The sequence below is a fragment of the Apteryx rowi genome, unplaced genomic scaffold, assembly GCF_003343035.1.
Source record: "Apteryx rowi isolate R43461 unplaced genomic scaffold, aptRow1 scaffold_276, whole genome shotgun sequence".
In the NCBI taxonomy this organism is placed as follows: Eukaryota; Metazoa; Chordata; class Aves; order Apterygiformes; family Apterygidae; genus Apteryx; species Apteryx rowi.
The window spans coordinates 715831-734846 of NW_020449152.1; the positions used below are offsets into that span (position 1 = coordinate 715831).

The 19016-nt window shown below is 36.3% G+C and overlaps 1 protein-coding gene across 8 annotated transcripts in view; it reads left to right on the top strand.

Moving 5' to 3' along the window:
• Positions 1–19016, top strand: part of BBS9 (Bardet-Biedl syndrome 9) — a 249560-nt gene that overhangs the window by 79100 nt on the left and 151444 nt on the right. For all 8 annotated transcript variants that reach the window (XR_003253968.1, XM_026068570.1, XM_026068569.1 and 5 more), the window contains 2 exons: positions 1633–1805; positions 3081–3233. Coding sequence is in view for 7 of the 8 variants with exons in the window: in XM_026068570.1 (XP_025924355.1) it covers positions 1633–1805; positions 3081–3233 (326 nt within the window). In the remaining variant the exon portion in view is untranslated. The remainder of the gene's footprint in view (positions 1–1632; positions 1806–3080; positions 3234–19016) is intronic.

The following is a 19016-nucleotide window of genomic DNA, read 5'->3' on the forward strand; positions in this document are numbered from 1 at the left end:
ACTGAATATGCATTTTGGAGGAAATTAGTTTTATCCATTTTAAGCCATTAATGTATTAGTTACATCAATTATAAATGGAATGATTGTTGATTTGGTCTGAAAATGTCTGAGGTAATTTCACATAAGGAAAAATCATTTAAGATAAAATATGATGATATATCCAACTAAGTCCAGCGATTATATTGTGAGTATTTAAAAAATGGATATTAGGTTGAATGTTATCTTTAGCAGATGGAATTCTTTTCTTTAACAGACATGGTTTTTAAACAAAACTTGCTTTTTTCCTTTTACACTGTAAACAGAATTTGTCATTCTCTCTTCAGTGAAATGCGTATCCTGGGAATGATGCCAGTGGTAATGCCAAATAATCTTGGATTACTAATGTTGAGAAAATTTTAAATAAGTACATTAAAGTCCTAAAGAAATTTTGTTCATTTGATTTTACTTTGAACCTTGTTAACAAGGGGGGAAAAAAAACCCTAAACTATTTTGTATCAGTAATGCCAACAACTGTTTTTCATCACAGCTTCATTTTGTCTTTCCTTTTGGATAAGGTATTGATAGATGAATAATGAAAGGAAATAAGGCAACAGTGTTTGAAAATGTCTGTCTGACAAAAAAAAAAAAATTTTACTATGCTATTATGGTTTTCAGCAATGTTTTTCTGTCAATATTTAGTTAATTCTGACTTCCTGGAAACTGAAGAGATGTAAATATGGAATAGAAACAGAAGAGAAATAAAGTGTCTTCCCATTAGTTTGATAATTTGAAGCTCATTAAAATGTGATAAGTTGAGTGAATTTGATGGGACAGATAACATTGGCTAAAGGGTTTTTTTTTTCAATTCGGTTTGTAGTGGTATCATCATTTTCATTTCTACAGCGTCCTGGGCCACTTTTACAAAACCATTCTGCATACTGTATAGATAGAAATCACCTACTACTATCATCTGTCTCTGAAGTGAAGCATTGTACTAGCAAAACTGGATATTGTTGCCTATGTTGCCTATCCTGAATGAGTAACAGTTTCCTACTAGAAACTATTGTAGGAAGTAGAAATGTAATGCAAATACATTAACAAACTTATTGTGTGAGAACTGTTGGTAACTATGTTTCCAATTAAGAGATTTTTATCTGGACTGGGGTTGGCTGGTTACCACTACTGTCAGCTGCTTAGGATGCTCTGCTTCCCTCTTGGTCCAAAGTGAATTGAACCTGACTCTGCCCCTAGCCTGGCAACCAAAGCTCATGAAGGGCGTATTATGGCAGAGAATTGCTGACAGTCTGTTGTTATGGCTTTTTATCATCCAGTAATTCTCCTTATATTGAAGGAATCTCTTGTTTCCTTATTTCCTTATTATGATAGTTCTTCATAGTTTTTTGAACAGGCCCATACTCTGCAGTAAATAATCCTGAAGCAATAAATACTTTCATACCCTCAAGAAAAGAAAGAAAATATGTATGTTAATATTTCTTAATATTTGTCATAAAGAGTTATAGAATTAGACTGTAAAATTTAAAGGTAATTGTTCTGAAAAATGTATCTATTACATCAGACCTGAAGAGTTCAAAGAGTGAATGTGTATGGCTTAAATTTATGCATTTAGTCTTGTATTTAATCTTGTTTTTAAAGAACGATACAGAATCCAGAGTGATCAGTTAGAAGATCTTTGGCTAATAACGAACGAGCTCACACTTAGACTTGAAGAACATTTCAAGAAGCAAAATTGCAAAGACTTTATGTGTACCTTTTCTGGTTCAATTCCCCTGCAAGAATATTTTGAACTAATTGATCGACATTTTGAGGTATGTTGCATAACATATGGATAGCTAACTAATAGTTTCCCTAGTACAAAGTTGTTTGTAAGTCACTGCTAAGATTAATTAGGCTAAAATTGCATAGCTGTGGCACACAGCTGTCTTTCAGAAAATAGAAAGCTGTATCTAAATAATGCTGGAAAAGATATAATTCTCTGTTTAGTTTTTAGCCTGAGGAATATGTCTTGCCTTTGAAACAACCCTTGTGATTGGCAAGCACAAGTAGTTTATGTGCAGTCTGCAAATGATACAAATTGGGATACTCGTTTAGTTCACTGTCTCTGTGTAGAGAAGCCATAGGTTCTTCATTCACTAATATCATGTTAATTGTAAAATTGTTTCTAAAATTTGTCCTTGGTCATAGGTGATTTTACTAGTCTGTAATAATGAAGTCATGAGAATTTGTTTTAGCGGAATCATCCTGGTAGTTATATAAAAAGTACCTTTAGATTTTAAAATACTAGCTGCCCTTCCAAAAGCGTCATTGCAGACACGAACACATTTCCCAGACGAGGTATGAAATATATTAATTATCTTTGCCTGCCTGTTTGGTCATGCAGATGACAATGAAAAGCCTCTCCTGAAGGAGATTCACTCTTATTAAGAGATTTTTATATTACAGAAGCATGTACTAGAAAATGAAAAGGTGATTATAAAGATAAAGTAAGAATTCTTACTGTCTGGGCATTTGATATACAGTCTTGTCAAAGTTTTGTGAACATTGTAAGAGAGTTGGTTGCCGTACCTCATCAATATATATATTGGAAATATATATAAAGGAAAAAGGATTTCACCTCAGAACAAGATGATCATTCAATCAGCACAGAACTTAATACTTTATTTATGTTCAAGGGAATAATCTTTTATTTTCTAATGCAATGATTTTCGCATCTACTAAGTTGTGTGTATGTGTCATAAATAGCACACCAAGCTAAGGAGAAGCCCTGAGAGATCCACCCTGAGAGTGGTGAAATTTCACTCTTGTCATTAGACTTCTTGATGGCATTCTTGTGCATTATTACCGATTGTGGCTGTCGACAGTTATTTGTGATTTCAGTGGCAACTGATAGTTTTTCCACTGTTGTTTCATGAAGAGTCTGAAATTAACCACATCAGTATGAAAGTGGCATGGGCAACATAATCACATTTGAACGAATACATACTCTCCCAAGAATTTTATTACTGTTCTCCCATTTCATTAGGAATGTGCATATACCATGTATATGACCCTTAATCTGAATTCTTGAAAACCCTTAATTGCAGCTACGTTTGAATGCTGAAAAATTTCGGGAGCTGTTATCTGAAAGGGCTGTACAGTTTAGAGCTATTGAGCGGCGACTACTGACACGATTCAAAGACAAAACTCCTGCTCCTCTTCAACATCTGGACACCTTGCTAGAAGGAACATTCAGAGAGGTCAGTGCAGTTTGATTGTGAACCTAAACTTTCTTTATGTTGTTGGTAAAACTTAGTTTAAAGCTTATAAGCTATGCTTTCCTGGTTACATTTACCATCCAAGAGACCAGGAAGCAGTAATTTGTTTAACCTAATATTCCCTGTAAGTTTCCAGATGATTTGCAATGGTTTTATTTAATCTGCAACCACAAAATTTTTGCTCCTGGGTCACACCGGCTTGACAGCACATCATTCTTTCCTAACTGATGTTGATAGTGTAAATATTTTATAGTTCATGTGAAAATATTTTATAGTTCATAGCTTGTGTAAATATTTTATGGTACACTGTAAACTGGTGGAATGGTTTGGCTGGTGTAACATTCACAACAAAATAGTCTGAGGCTGACCATGTCCTTCCTTAGGAGGTTTTTATGTTCTAATCATTTCAGAATGCAATAGCTGCAGAATAACTTTCTTTCTTTCTTTTTTTTTTTTTTCCCAATTCATTCCTAAACTGTCCCCATATTGGGGGTACACAAGAAGGACAAAAAAACAAACTTTCTTTTTTCCTGCCTCAGCCCTGCAATGCTTTAGAATAATCCTTGTTCTGTGATGCATCCCCTTTGCTGCAAAGTCACTTTATGGCATTTTGTACATTTCTGTTGGAGGATCTGATCTATATTTTCTAACCTGTCCTATTAGAGAAGCTGTGTCACAGCTAGCTTCCTTACTGGAAACAAGACTATCTTTATATGTGTCAGAATCCAGTACTCTCTCTGACCAGGTTGTTTTAGATATTCCACACATACAGAGAGTGCAATGTGTAATATAAAAGTTTACTTTGAAGATATTTGATGTTACACAGGATTTTTGATTTAGCAGAGTGATACAGCAATATACTGAAATCACAATACAAGTGTACACTTAGAGTTCAATCACAATACCAATGTAATTGCCAATACTGGTCTCTATAATACGCTCACCGTCATGATGCTGGGCATCCCCAATCGCCGGGAAGGAATATGTGGGTTGAAGCCAGCTCAAGCCCCTTGCTCTCTTCAAAATCCCTTTGTTAGTTGTTGAGGTTTTATACTCTATGTTGGACTGAACCACGTATATGCTTCCCTCATGCTGGTCTGGCTAATCTCAGGGAGACATTCACATTCTTCTGGTCAACTCAGGAAGAAACCTGAGTCTATGGCTACTTATCTAAAACAAAGGTCTCCCGGCSCCCTTTGTGTTGAGATAAAGCCAGTCCTCTGTGCCTACACGGTTCCTGAGCTTCATGGGCACCTTGCCCTTGCCCGTCTCCTCTGAGCCTTCTTCCATTGTAGGGGTTATTGGTTGGTCACAATATGCTGTTGCATTTGTATATGATGAAAATTAAAAAAATGAAGGTGTTAAGTAAAATGTTTTTACTGTTTGCATTAGGAAAACCATTCTGTAAATTAGAGAAAACTACCCTTCCATGCATGATTAACATAAGAGTTAAATTTGCCTTTATATCCATCTTTACTATTAATGAGTATACCATGAGATGGTTTAAGTTTGAAAGTGATTTTTTTTGCTTACTTTAAGTACTAGGTATTGTTGACAGAGGAGTGATTCTTTAGCACTTTGAATTGGCACAACTAGATCAAGCTCCAAAGATCAACTAAATAAAGTGGGTCTCTTGAATCTGCTTTTGATATGCATAACTGTTGCCTTTAAACTTAAAACAACTGGGGTGTGCTTGACAGTTTTCTTGTGCACTTGAATTGAAACATCAGGTCTGACAATATGAACAAAATCATGTAGTTGATATAGATGTGCATTCTGGAAGTATCAGAGAATGGTTGAGGTTGAAAGGGACTTCTGGAGTCCAACTCCCCTGCTCAAGCAGAGTCACCTAGAGCACGTTGCCCAGGACCATATCCAGACATCTTTTGAATATCTCCAAGGATGGAGACTCCACAACCTCTCTGGGCAACCTCTTCCGGTGTTCAACCACCCTCTCAGTGAAGAAGTGTTTTCTTATGTTCAGATGAATTTCATTTGTTTCAGTTTGTGCTCAGTGCCTCTCATCCTATCGCTGGGCACCCCTGAAAAGAGTCTGGCCCCATCCTCTCTACACCCTCCCTTCAGATACTTATACACGTTGATAAGATCCTGCCTCTGTCTTCTCTTCTGCAGGCTGAACAGGCCCAGCTCTCTCAGCCATTCCTCATATGAGAATTACTCCAGTCCCTTAATCATCGTGGTGGTCCTTCTCTGGCCTTGCTCCAGCAGGTCCATGTCTTTCATGTATGGGGGATCTCAGAACTGGACCCAGTCCTCCAGATGTGGCGTAAGCAGGGCTGAGTAGAGGGGGAGGTTTACTTCCCTTGACCTGCTGGCAATGCTCTGCCTGATGCTACGCAGGATACCATTGGCCTTTTTTCCTGCAAGGGCACATTGGTGGCTCATGGTCAACTTGTTGTCCCACCAGGTCCTTCTCAGCAGAGCTGCTTTCCAGCAGGTCAGCCCCCAGCCTGTACTGGTGCATGGGATTATTCCTCCCTAGGTGCAAGACTCTGCATTGGCCATTGTTGAACTTCCTGAGGTTCCTCTCTGCCTGTTTCTCCATCCTGTTGAGGTCCCTGTGAGTGGCAGCAGAGCCCTCTGGTGTATTAGTCACTTGTCCCAGTTTGGGATCATCAGCAAACTTGCTGAGGGTGCACTCTGTCGCATTGTCCAGGTCATTGATGAAGAAGTTGAACAGGATTGGACCCAGTTCTGACCCCTGGGGAACACCGCTAGCTGCAGGCCTCCAACTAGACTCTGCACTGCTGATCACAGCCCTCTGAGCTCTGCCATTCAGCCAGTTCTCAATCCACCTCACTGTCCACTCATCTATCCCACACTTCGTGAGCTTGCTTCTGAGGATGTTATGGGATACCGTGTCAAAAGCCTTAGTGAAGTTAAGGCAGACAACATCCACTGCTCTCCCTTCATCTACCCAGCCAGTCATCCCATCGTAGAAGGCTGTCAGGTTGTTTAAGCATGATTTCCCCYTTGTAGATCCATGCTGACTACTCCTGATCACCTTCTTATCCTTCGCATACTTTAGAGATGGTATCCACGATGAGCTGTTTCATCACCTTTCCAGGGATGGAGGTGAGGCTGACTGGTCTGTAGTTCCCTAGGTCCTCCTCTTTGCCTTTTTTTATTGGAAGGGTCCTTCAAACCAAAATCAGATTGGCGATTTTTTTAATTACTTTTGTTGTGTGCTTTTTAAAATTGTTTTTACTCTTACTGTAGTTGAAAAAAAGATGAGGGGGGGAAAAAAGATTTCTTTTCAGAGAACAAATGTTTACATTTTTCCATATTTGTTAAAACTTTGTTTTATGCAAGCTCAGACTTTCCTTGGTAGATTCACTTTGTCGTTTTCTTTTGTTTGTGTGAGTCTCTCTGCAATGCAGGATTTTTTTTGTTTTTGTCACAAATAAGAATGTAGTAAAATAGTAATTACCACAGGGACCCCAAGACTGCATATATTTTGGAAGCGAGTGCTGTGGTAGGTTTTAATATTGCCTCTTTGCTGTTTGGATGAGGTGAAACTGCTTGACTATGTATTTCCTATGCATTGAAAAAGACCTTGCTTCTATTGTTTTCCTTTTTAAAAGTCCATTTCATCTTCTGTTTCTATTATTTGAACAAGTATATCTAACACAAATATTTAAAACATTCAAAATACAGCATATAATTTTTCGGTGAAGAAGGAATAATGAAGCTGCATAAATATGGACAGTACAAAATCTCATTCCAAAAATTCTTTTAAGCCTATAGTCTTTTTGACATTGAATGAATATTACTGTCTCTTGAGAATGCTAATTTTCATAAGAACTGTTCAAACATATCTTCTTTTTCTTTCTTTTGGAAAAGTCTGTTCTGAGCTCATTTGGTTCTGTTTGGTAGTTTTCCTACTGGAGAATGCATTCAATGAAGAATGATGATCCATACCCCATAGAAGTTAGTGGAAGGGCTCCTATTGGCTTCAGTGGAATTTGAATCAAACCCTCAATGAAAGTAATGTAAAAGTTTTAGGGGTTTTGTAATAAAATAGGCATGATGACAAATCCTAGAAGAAACTTTTAAAATATTAGATAGAAATTTTAATTTGTATTCCATCACTTATCTTTGCGTATGAGAATCTCATCTCCTCCCTTATGTTAAATTTTGTTTAAAGAGGAGAAAATAATTTGCATCCTTTTCCCTCTCTCATTTTTCACTGAAGTAATCAATTATGTACAAAAGAAAGCCTTCATTTGTTACTTTTTATATTGGGTTTTGTAGTCAGAAGGCAAATGCACATATTTGTTTTTACAGTGAACAATTAGGAGTTTACAGCTAGTGAGGATATCTGATTTGATTAGTTATTGGTTAAAAGCTTTTTTTCCACCCAGAATCCCCAAGACTGGGACTCTAGTGTATATGTGTTATTTCTTAATAGAATAACTATTATGGGTTAGTAGTTATAATGGTATAACCTCTCCAAATCTACACTGATATAAAGGTGCCCCTTACTGCATACTTTGCATCAGAATAGTTATGCAGAAGATGTATAACCTTCATGTGAAGCATTTTTAATACAAATCAAATAATCGTGAATATTCAGGTCCCATAATTTCATTGCCTGTGTTTGATATCTATTTTAAATATATTTTGTACAGTCCTTTTTCTTTGCCAAACTGCTAATGAATTGCTGAGCTAATTTGAATTCTACGATTGAAGTAGATTTTAAGTGTTAATTTTCAGGTGTTCAAGCAAATTTGTATGTGTGAGATGTATATGTAGGTGTATAATATATATGTATGTCAGAGCTATAGATGCTAAGCCAAAGAAAATTAATCAGGCTGCATTTGATTCTCTGGTAAAATGCATTTCTAGTTGTGATCTAATTTTTCTATTAGTCCTTGTACATGAGCACCAAAGCAGGATGTATCCAGTGCTACAATAAAATTACTAATGGGCTCGTTATAAGTAAACCGTAGCCTTACCTTTTTGTCCTCACAATAAGAGAGAAACATATAAGCAAGCTTCAGTGTCTGCAGTGATGAAAGGCTTCCTTTTGTTTTTATATTCCTATTTAATCTTATCTCCTATAATTTGTCTTTTTGAATTAGTTATAGGTCTAAATAGATTTGTGAGAATATTACAACAGTTAACAGCTACATAAGGTGTTCTCCTTTAGAAGGGAAAGAAAAGCTATTACAAAGTAGTAGTCTTGTACATTAGACAAAGGAAATGTCATAAAAATGACATGTATGAGTGATTTATAGGAAGACACTATGAAAATACCGGAAAATCAGTTTGCAACAGATGCTATTTGTATGTCTGAGTTAGTTTCTTGAGCACTGGTTAAAAAAGCTTCCTCTGCAATCGGACACACTGCTTGCTCTTGTTCTAAGAAAAGAATTTAATTAGATAAATATGTGAACAACTGAACAGTGGTTAAGATTGCATAGACATTTTGTAGTTTAAAGAAGGACTTTAAATATGAAATGAGATTTCAGCAAGTTTTATGGTAGCTGTTGTAAACAGTTTGTGCTTTGTATAATGCATACTTATTGGAGATATGTTATTGCTTGAAAGTGTAATTTAATGATCTTAACCTTACAGTGTATTTTCTGTCATATTAAAAAATCATAGTTTGGCAGTTAGCTGCAGATGATTGCTCTGGAATTATAATTTCCATACATTGACTCTTGAGAGGTGCAAGTAGGAATTAACAATAAGGATCATACTCATCAGAAGGTTCACTTTCTTCTTTCAACCCAGTAACCATGTTTAGAAGATTACTGTGGTTATTCTTTTTTAGGGAAAGAAGAGGAGGGAAGGATTTGAAATGTGGGATGGAGTTCTCCTACGTCACTAACTGTTGCTCAGCCAATTTGATGTACTTGAACTGTTCAATCTTCTCTTGTATTCATGCTTTAAAAAATGAAATGACAAAGCGATCTCTACCACATTACATTGCATTGCATCACAGTAAACTGTTGTAAATTAAGACAAATCATGAAGCTAACGGATTTGTGTCCTGTATCCCTACACTTCCATTGTAAACCTAGCTCCCTTCCTATTCTTTGATGCCACTGTTGTAATTCCTCAGGTTTTCCCACATTGTAAGGCTTCTCCATCCCCCCATATAATCTCTAGCTCCCTTGAGTTTTCTAATATTGAAATCTCAATACTTGCTCTTGGCCCCAGCAATGCACCTGCAGCTGCTTTTGTTATGTGTGTGCTAGCAGCCGAGCCAGAGCACTCGTGCTGACTGGCAGTACCAACTAACCAAACAAGATGGACAATGCCAAGATTCTTGTCTCTGTCTCAGTGGGACTGCTGGCAATGTCTCTCTCCCCTCCTGCTCTGCTAATTAAAAAAAAAAAAAAAAAAGTATATAGGAACTTACTGACTTCTGGGTCTTCATTTCTCTGTAAAATTCAGTAGCGGTCATAGGAATCAAAAGTTTCTAGGAATGGACTGTCAGACCCAGGCTGATATAAAAGGACAGCACATTTGCATAACCTTAGAAAACTAGGCTGACAAACAACTGCATTGACTACGGTAGTGGTTCTTTATCTTTTGATTGCCATATTTTAGCTTTTCTTGCTTTAAGGCACTTTATAAATTTAAGAGAGTGACTCGCCATTAGTAAGAGGATAGTTCTAGACAAAACTGCTTGAACTAGTTGATGCTGCCAGCTCTGTTTGTTTTCTCCTAATTCTCTTTCTCTGTTCTCTTGTGGTCATCTAATTTATGTTATCACTGAAAAGCTAGTCTCACAGAAATACTTGGTTGCAAGCAGCAATAAAATGGCTTTTGAGGTAGTTTTCAGATCTTTCTCTGCAACAACGTTGTCCAGTTCTGTTCCTTCTGCTTTCTTTAGAATATGTTGTTTATTTATCTTGGTTGGTCATGGTCTTGCAACTTGGGAGGGCTGCGTATGAATTGCAGCTCGCAGAGATTTGCACATACAGGAGTTTTTTACTTAATAAAAAAAAAACCTTTGTTGCTTGAAACAAGGGGACAGAATATTCAAACAGACCATCAGTTTGGAGAAATGGTCATAGGTTGCTGTTTAAAGGGCATAGGAACAAGTACACGCTTCCTAAAGACTAATTTCAGTGTAATCGCCCCTCATCTGTTCCCCCTTCAGCATTCCCATTTTGTTTATTTCATTCTTATAGCTAGTAACATTGGAAAGTCAGTGTAGTGTTTCTCTATCAACCTCTTAGAAGTGGTCAACAAACATAATTCCTTCCAGTTAAAGGTACCATGACTCCTCATTTAGACTAAGGAATGTACTTCCATCAGGAAGAGCCATTTTAATTCTTCGTACAGTAGTAAGCTGTACAAGAATTTGTCACCTGTGACCAAGAATGCTTTATCTGTAGATAAAGCATCTTTTCCCTAAAATGTGATCTGAGCTCTCCCTTAGAAATACAGCCATCTCAATAATTTGCCCTGAATGTTTGTTGGGGGTCTTGAGGTTTCAGTAGTGACTGCTGGAGGAACAGATGGTTTTTGCAAGGGATTTGGAAGTCGGCCTTCTGTAAATGGATGTGCTGGCTTTTTTAATTAGTAATATCACAGGAGTTTCCCTTCCTCTTTTGTGCACAACAGAGGGGTTTTAAGAGAGGTGCCTCTAATATTTTCAGAACTTCTTGAACTTCATCATAAAACTGTTCTATGTTGTAGCCTAATTTAAACAAAAAGATGGATTATTGTATGTTTTTCAGATTAAATTTAAGCAATTGTGCTATGAATTAATGCCAACTTCTAAAAAGTAGGACCAAATCATAGCTGACATTGGCTCACGGTTTCATGCCACAGCACAGGACTGGTATTCGGGAGTCCTTAAGTTTGTTCTGTGTTTCTGGAAAAATCTTCCTGCAACTGGCTGATCCTTCTAGAGCCTTTCAATACCCCTGTTGTTTCCAGAATGACATGGAGTAGCCATGCCACATGGCAGGATCTATCCTAGTCTTCAAAGTTGACATTCAAACAACCAACTCTAAAGCTAACTTAGCAGTTTTCTTTTTCGCAGAAAGAAAAAAAGAGATATTTTAGAGCAGCACCTGATTAAAGAATGTAGGATCTGACTTGCAACTTTATTTAAGTTTACTCTAAAATACACACACATAAAGAACATTCAATGCAAGGAAAAGCGTTAAGTAAATGTTTTTTTAGAAAAGCATCCAAAAAGAGAAAGCTATGACACAATAAACCTTCAAAGTTAAATGTATGGAGAAAAAGCAGATCTTTTGTATCCATGGACATAATTTAGGAGGCCATAGGAAGTGCACTAAATATTTATGTTTCCTGAGGTTTCAGCAGAATGTGTAATAAATCTGAACTTTTGGGCAATACTTAAAGGAACTTAAAGTTAGGATCCCTTTGAGCACATCTTTTTTAATAAGACAATTGTGAGGAATTTTCACCCTAGTGCTGCTGATCATGCGTGTTAAATCTTTATTTCATTGTGGTTTGTGAAGAAGCAAGAGTGTTGAAACCTTGTCAAGCAGTATTTTAAGCATTAAAGTAGTGTGTGCCAGTTCTTGTCCGTTTTATAATAATAGTTGATACTACCAGGAAAAATCAGTTTTGGGTGTATATCACTATCAAGATTGAGATAACTTGTTGATTCTGAATCATATGTTCTGAATCATATGGTTTCCTCTCTGAAGATGAAAACCAATATTCCAATTAACAGTTGACAAATATCCAAATGCAAGCACATTTTATCCTTCTTTTGTCTAACACATTTGATCAGTTTCACAACAGAACCTTAGCTGCATTATTCCAGTGAGGTTGATTTATAACACATGGGATTCTGGCTCACTTTTTAAGGGCTTGTCTTTATGTCTGGGGACGAACTGTCACACATTTGCTTCACCTATATTCCACAGCAGCTAGATGTGAACAAACTGCCATCTGGAAGCTTTGCACCTGTGCAGTGCTGAACAAAAATCATACCAATACCCCTTATTCATAGCACTTCACTAACGTAGTTATAGAGCTCCCAGTTTGGAGATGGTTCACAATCTGCTGGTTTAGAACAATTCTGTGACTCTCTGCAGCCTTCTCTGTAGATCTAATCCAACCTTTCTCTGGTCAGATGGTATGACAGTAGAAGTTTAGATACTCTCTTCTTCTGGGTCTTTAGGTATGTACTTTAGGTTCAGTCCCATATCTGGCATCTCTCTTACCCAGAGGTTCCTGGAGTCCAATTACCTAGTCCCTCAAACTGGTGTCAGCCCTTTCAACTTTGCTCTGAATTATCCTGAATTGCCCTGAATTTCTCCAGGAATGAAGGGTATATACATATGACATTTAAAGCAAGTCACACTTAAATTCTGTAAAGGAATTTTTACATGTGCATGTGCACATGCACAAACGTGCATTTTGTTGTTAGGTTGCATGAAACATATAGCTTTGTGGAAAACAGTGTGACATGCATGGAAATATGTAACTTAATTTCATCTCTTAAGCAAGAGAGATGGATTTTATTACTGCCTTTTGAAAGGAATTGTAAATCTCCCCTCTTTGTCTGTTCTATTTGCTTGTTTCCTTTTTTTCTTGGCTCTCAGAATAAGATTTCCCCAGCTGCCAAATGACTCCTCCTTTTGATATCGAGTCTGATTCCTGTGACTTCATTCCAGAGTCACCTGATTGAATTGACTCCCCTAGAATCAGTCAGTTTTTGTTTCAGGGAACTGGAAATCCTCCAGATGGCCTTGGGCTGTTAGCTGCCTGTTACAGTAATTTCTTTAGATATTTCCATAGTGATTTCAGCACAAAGATGTAGAAGGCAAATACGTAGGTCTAGGAGGGCAATAGGCAATTTATAGGCAATAGTACAAATGGATATGTATTTGTGTATGTATGAATATGCATATATACATGTACATACACATAATTCATCACATCTTTATTTTAGTTTTCAGTCTTGTTTCTGAACATGTCTTTTCAGCATTATATGTCTTAAGTAAGAGCCAGCATTTTACTTCCTTGACGGTTAATATTAATGCATATCTAGCACATAATATATTAGAGAAATGAATAAACAACTTCCTTCCCATTTTTTTTCTTACCTCACTTCCATCTGCTGATTTAGGAAGCTAGGTTCTTTATTTGTAAGTCTTSATCTGTTACAGAGGCACAATACAAAATAAGTGTTGGCATCTACAATATCTTAAGTAAAAATATTTTTTTAATCTTTTACAAAAGCATGAATATAGGTCTCTGAATTATTTTAACACTTGCAGTGGTGGAGCACTTTGATCACTGGTGATATGTGGTCAGTGGCAAATAAAAGTCATTATGTTCCATTCACTAAAATACATTTAGAATCTCATTAAAGGTCCATTAATTCTTTGTTCAGGCCTCTTAGCTCCTTTCCTTGCCTATTAGTCGGTTGATAAAAATCTCAAAACTGATCACTAATGATTGAGTATTCTCTCAAGAGTCACACTTCTGACACACATGGCCTCAGGAACACAACATTTTGGGAATGATTCATTGCCTGATTAGTAAGGACTTTTACCTCAAAGCAAAACCATTAGGGTTTATCATGCATGGCTCAAAGGCTGTATATCACACCCGCTCCTGTAATAGTCATTTTCCCCTGATAATGTCAGTGAGACCTACACCCATAATATAAATTAGTTCTTTTTGGCTTAAATAAATATACTGTTCCTTTGAGGAGTTATATTTAGCTTCTCTTATTTTATTGCTGTTTCTGCAAAATGTAGTATTTTATTCTTTTCATAGCCACTAAAAATAGCTTATTGGCTATTACATATAATTAAAATTCTCTATTTTATTGGTGTTCAGATAGTGTTATGTTTCTGTTTGCCTAAGACTTATTTAGCTTTAACAGTGGAATACTTACATTGTCATCAAAGCCCCTATTTATTTGAAGATGTAGTCAAAAAATGTCTGAAAGTAGTTAGCTGCACTTGGGAAGCATATATTGAGATTGCTGGCACAACTCTTCACTATTTTAGTCTTTGCTAGCAATTATTTGTTCCAGTGAGAGACTAGTCTTAAGTGAAGACTTAATTTGTCCCACAGTTTGTGGGACAAATAGATGAAACTGGTATTTCATATCCTCAGCAAGGTTTTTTCATGAGGGAGAAGAGTTAAAGACCTGTCTAGGAGCTGAAAACGTAGGACAACCGTCACGAGAGAAGAGAGTTGGAAGTGAAGTGTGTGTGTGTGTGTGTGTGTGTGTGTAGATACTGTATAAAATGCCTCAACTAGGGTCTGTTGAACTGAATTCAATCCATCTGGCCTGTCACATTCTCCTTAAAGAAGGACACCAGTTACAATGTGCCATGTCACACAGCACACAGTCCTACCTACTGCGTTTCTCCCTTTGAGCTTGTGAACGGCCGGTTTTGGAGACCCATCGCTCCATTCAAAATGCTGAAGGGCCAGAGGTGTGATTTTTCCTGTGTGGCTCACATTTTAGAGCTGTTCCACCACCTAACCTGTCAGAGGATTCTTCAAACTTTGATTCAAGCCTCAGGGGTATGGGGGAGATTGTGTCTTCTAGAATATAGAGGCAATAGCAAGAAGTGAATTCTATCGTTTGTCTTACATGGGAAGATCTAATGCCTTTTTTAAGGGGAATAAATGATACTACTTTGTAAGGCTAGAGCTTGTATCCTAGGCCTAGCACAAAAAGTCCAGATTATATATTAGGGATCTCTGAAAGGACTAAAAGAGCCTGAGTGCATTTGAATGGGTGAAAATGGAAGCAGTTGGCTACAGTTCCCAGTAGAAAGGAATATTGAGAAGTCTTACTTCTTTGAAAGAAATCTGTCATATCTGGCAATATGAAATATAGTGTATGAGATACCTATGTTGAAACTTAAGTTATTTACAGGCTCTTTCACAGGGAGAGGTACACTCTGTAAGCAAGAGAGGAAGTGTTACACAGCATGCTAATCAAAATCTGAAGAAAAATTTCATAATGTCTTCATAGAAAGATGGAAAACCACTATTATTTCATGCCCACTAGGAAGGTTTCTATTTCAGTCCTGTAATAATACAGTGCAAAACCAAATTGAGGCATGAAAGCTATATAACTGAAAACAACTAGTGAGTGTATATGATGAAGATATGATGGCTACTTGGCAAGTTTGGATATGTGATATTTGCGAAATTGGTCATTTTAATTGTGTGACCCAGACATGAGGAGTTGTTAGACGATTATCAAACTAATAGAAATGTTGGTTAATTTCCACATGAGGTACCAGAAAATCTTCTGATGATGTTTTAATAGTTTGCTTTTAGATGGCTATTATACTTGTTTTACCAGTGTGAGCACAGGTGCTGTGCCTTGAGATACCTGAAATAACAACATAATCAACTAGATCATTTGCTGGTATAGCTTACAAGAAATTATTTTGATTTCTCTGATTTACAGGAAATGAGAATTGTTCATTGTGTTCGGATGACAAGTATATGTTGGTTTCAAATTCATGCCAAGTAAATATTTCAGAGACATTATCGCTATGATTCAGGGAAATGCCACAGAGCTCTTCATGCTTGGGTTCACCATGTTGAGTCATATGTACGTTATACTAACAATTCACTGCACAGTAAGAAGGAGAGCTACACTTCCATTAGATTCAGTTTACAGGGATTTAATGGGTACAATGTAAGTTATTAGCATTTTACTCCAAATCCTGATTAAAAAAAAACCAACCAAAAAAAAGGGCATTAAGTATCTTAGGGCCAAACTGACTAAAAACTCATCTAATGCTTGCAGATTTTGGTGTGAGTTACATGCTTTTTTAGTGTAGGCCCAACTACACCAAGCTATTTTGTCTGATGACTTAATCTGAAATCATCTTACATCAGGCCCTGCAACTACTTATTTTCATTAACTTTACAGACAACAAGCATCTGAATCAGTCTTGCATGGCCAATTATGCATTATAATATGAAAAAAATTAAATAGTAGAATTATGACTCTTTTGAAACTTACTCTCTTTCTTTGGTTGTATATTCCTTGCAGTCAGCGCAATCTTAACTCAGAGCTCCTGGTCTAGCTACTACCTCTCCGAGGAAAAATGTAACTTGTGTGGTCATTTTCTGAATTTAGATCTTTTTAATAAAAGGAAAAGTTTATTTTGGAACAAAACTAAGGGCTAAATCTGTAAATTGACAAAAAACAAAGGGGAAAAGAACATTTTTCTCCAGTTCTTTTTGCCAGTTGGCATCTCACAGATCTAATGTATGTTTCAGTTGTACTTAACTGGTACCTTCCACATAGTAATTCTACATTGGGAAGCTTTTAATTATTCTATTGTGGGCAATTTAAACTGGTATGAAAAAGGAAAAGATTGCTAATGCAAGAAAAAGTGGTGCAATGAACTGTGGGGTCAGAGGTCAGGAAGCAGAAGGACAGTATAGCTGAGTATCATAGCTGTTATTTTAAGGTTTTTACAAAATAAAAACTTCTTTCCATTCTGTTTATTTTTGAGAAAATAAATGAACTTTTGAAAAAGGGCAATTAAAGTTAGAAACTCTGAAGCTATGCTAGTTCTGTGCAAGAATGACGCAATATATTCAAGTTACAATAATACATTAGTAAATAGTGGTTAATGTTTTGAAATACATATATTGGGCAGTTTAGTTTTATACATTTTTAATCATATTGATATACTTAGGGGAGTTTTGCAAATAAATCGGAAATAAATCAAATGGCCATACCATAATTTGGGGGATCTGAGTTTATTTTTTCTAAGTCTGTAATAAATTGCCGTGCCTAGCATCTTTTGTTCTTTGACAAAGTTTTGTGGCTGCAGTTTTTTGTTTTAATACTGGCAATTTATTGGGGATACAAATTTGGAATTATTTAGCCATCTTAAAGCTAAGGATCTGCTTAAGTTCCTTGTTGGATGGTGACCAGGATGCTCAAGTAAGGATGTCAGGTTTTGAGTATAAGTGCTATATTCCTTATTTTTTCAAAAAGCCCTAGGTCAACCTAGAAAACGTTATGTACAGGTGCTGAAGAGTGTGCTTGTTAGTCTAGATTCCTATAACCTGAACAGGAGAAGAAGAAAAGGAGACCGTATATATTACAGGAATTGGGGTGTTTTTAAAGTTTTTTTTTTTTTTTTTTAAAGGAATCCTTCTCTTTCCCTTTAGAAATTTGAAAGTATTTGATATGGATAACTTATTTTTATCTTGTTCATTGTCTATACTCTTTGCACCAATTTACTTGAGGGGGGAAAAAAGAAGCCTACACCTATTAAAGACCTTTGAATTCAGAGTCTTTCATGTCACAATCTGTCTATTTACTGCTGTCAGTAGGCCTGTAATATATTTAGCTTGAAGAGGTTAACAAGCATACCTTGGAGTGTTACTTTTATTTTCTGTTCTGTGACACTTAGCAAAATCCCATTGTACAACTGAGTAGTATTATAATGTTAAAATGTTAATTTGTTCTGCATTCCATTAAAATTGGATTCTTTTTCTTGTGCATTGGCCCATGCATTTGTATAAAACCTGTAATTTAAACACTACACCATAGAAATGCCCTAAATTAGTAACCTTTTGCCTTTGCTACCTTAATTACTCCTCGTTATTTACTACTTAAAGAGCAACCTCTAGCTATCGGTTAAATATTTGCAAGCTAATTAGATTTGTCATGTCAAAGAAAACAGTAGCCCTTGCCTCTCTTCTAATTTGAAAGGAGGTTCAGAATTTGGAGAAAATTCCATGCTTTGCTGGGAAGAAAGTGGAAAACTGGACTTCTTGCATTTTACTTATTCTTTCCTTTCTCTTTAAGGAGTTTGTTGCATTGCATTTAGCTATCTACTATGTTCTAATGTGCAGCTGAAAGTCTGTCTTTAAATATGTATTTTTAAAAAGGCTGTTCTGTTTCAGTATGTTCTGTCTTCTAGTTACAGATATTCCTTTTGGCTTTTATGAGTATCTGAAGCACTCTTTTTATTTTTATTTATTTATTTATTTATTTATTTTTATTGCGGAAATAAATAGGAAGCAGATTACCTGTTGGCTACTAATATCTGTCTTTCAGATTTTTACCTCTTTTTGGAAACAAGTCTGCATTATTTGGTCAGATTCATAAGGAGTACAATTTATTAAAACATCTGTTTTTTGACAAATGTAAGAACCACTTTTTTTCTTCTTGTTTTTCTTTGGAAATGTATGCAGAAATTATAAAATGCAGAAGTTATAAACAGTTTGCAGGTTGACCTAATCTTCAGTATTTTATCCACCTGTATTGGCTTATATTATTTTTGCATTGTATTTTGCTAATTTTCCATTTGTATACAAGCATGTGAACAGATTGTAGTTTATAGTTGCAATTAATTAGAAATGCCATGATGTGAAATTACCGGCCATATTCAAAGATACCATGCTTCATTTCCCGATTTATGCTTGCTGAGATCCACAGTAGCTGGAGCTTGTCTAACACAGATTTTTCCACCTGATTTGATTCCTAGTTAGTCTTGCAGTTCCTACTCAGCTATTGCTGTGCTTATCTAGTTCTTAAACTGTTCACTGAACTTCCCATTTGCTTTTAGAAGCTCAGTGTCTCTAAATAGTTGCTTTACCCATTCTTCGCTTGTGATGTTTGTTACATTACAGGCTAAAAACCGAACAGACTGGCATGGGTACAATTTGAAGTATAACTCTCTGCTTATATTAATTGTTGTGTTGTCACTGACCTTTCATTTTTAGAAAGGCATTAGAGACAAATGGGGAAAACCACACTGATACAAGTCTTCATTTTGT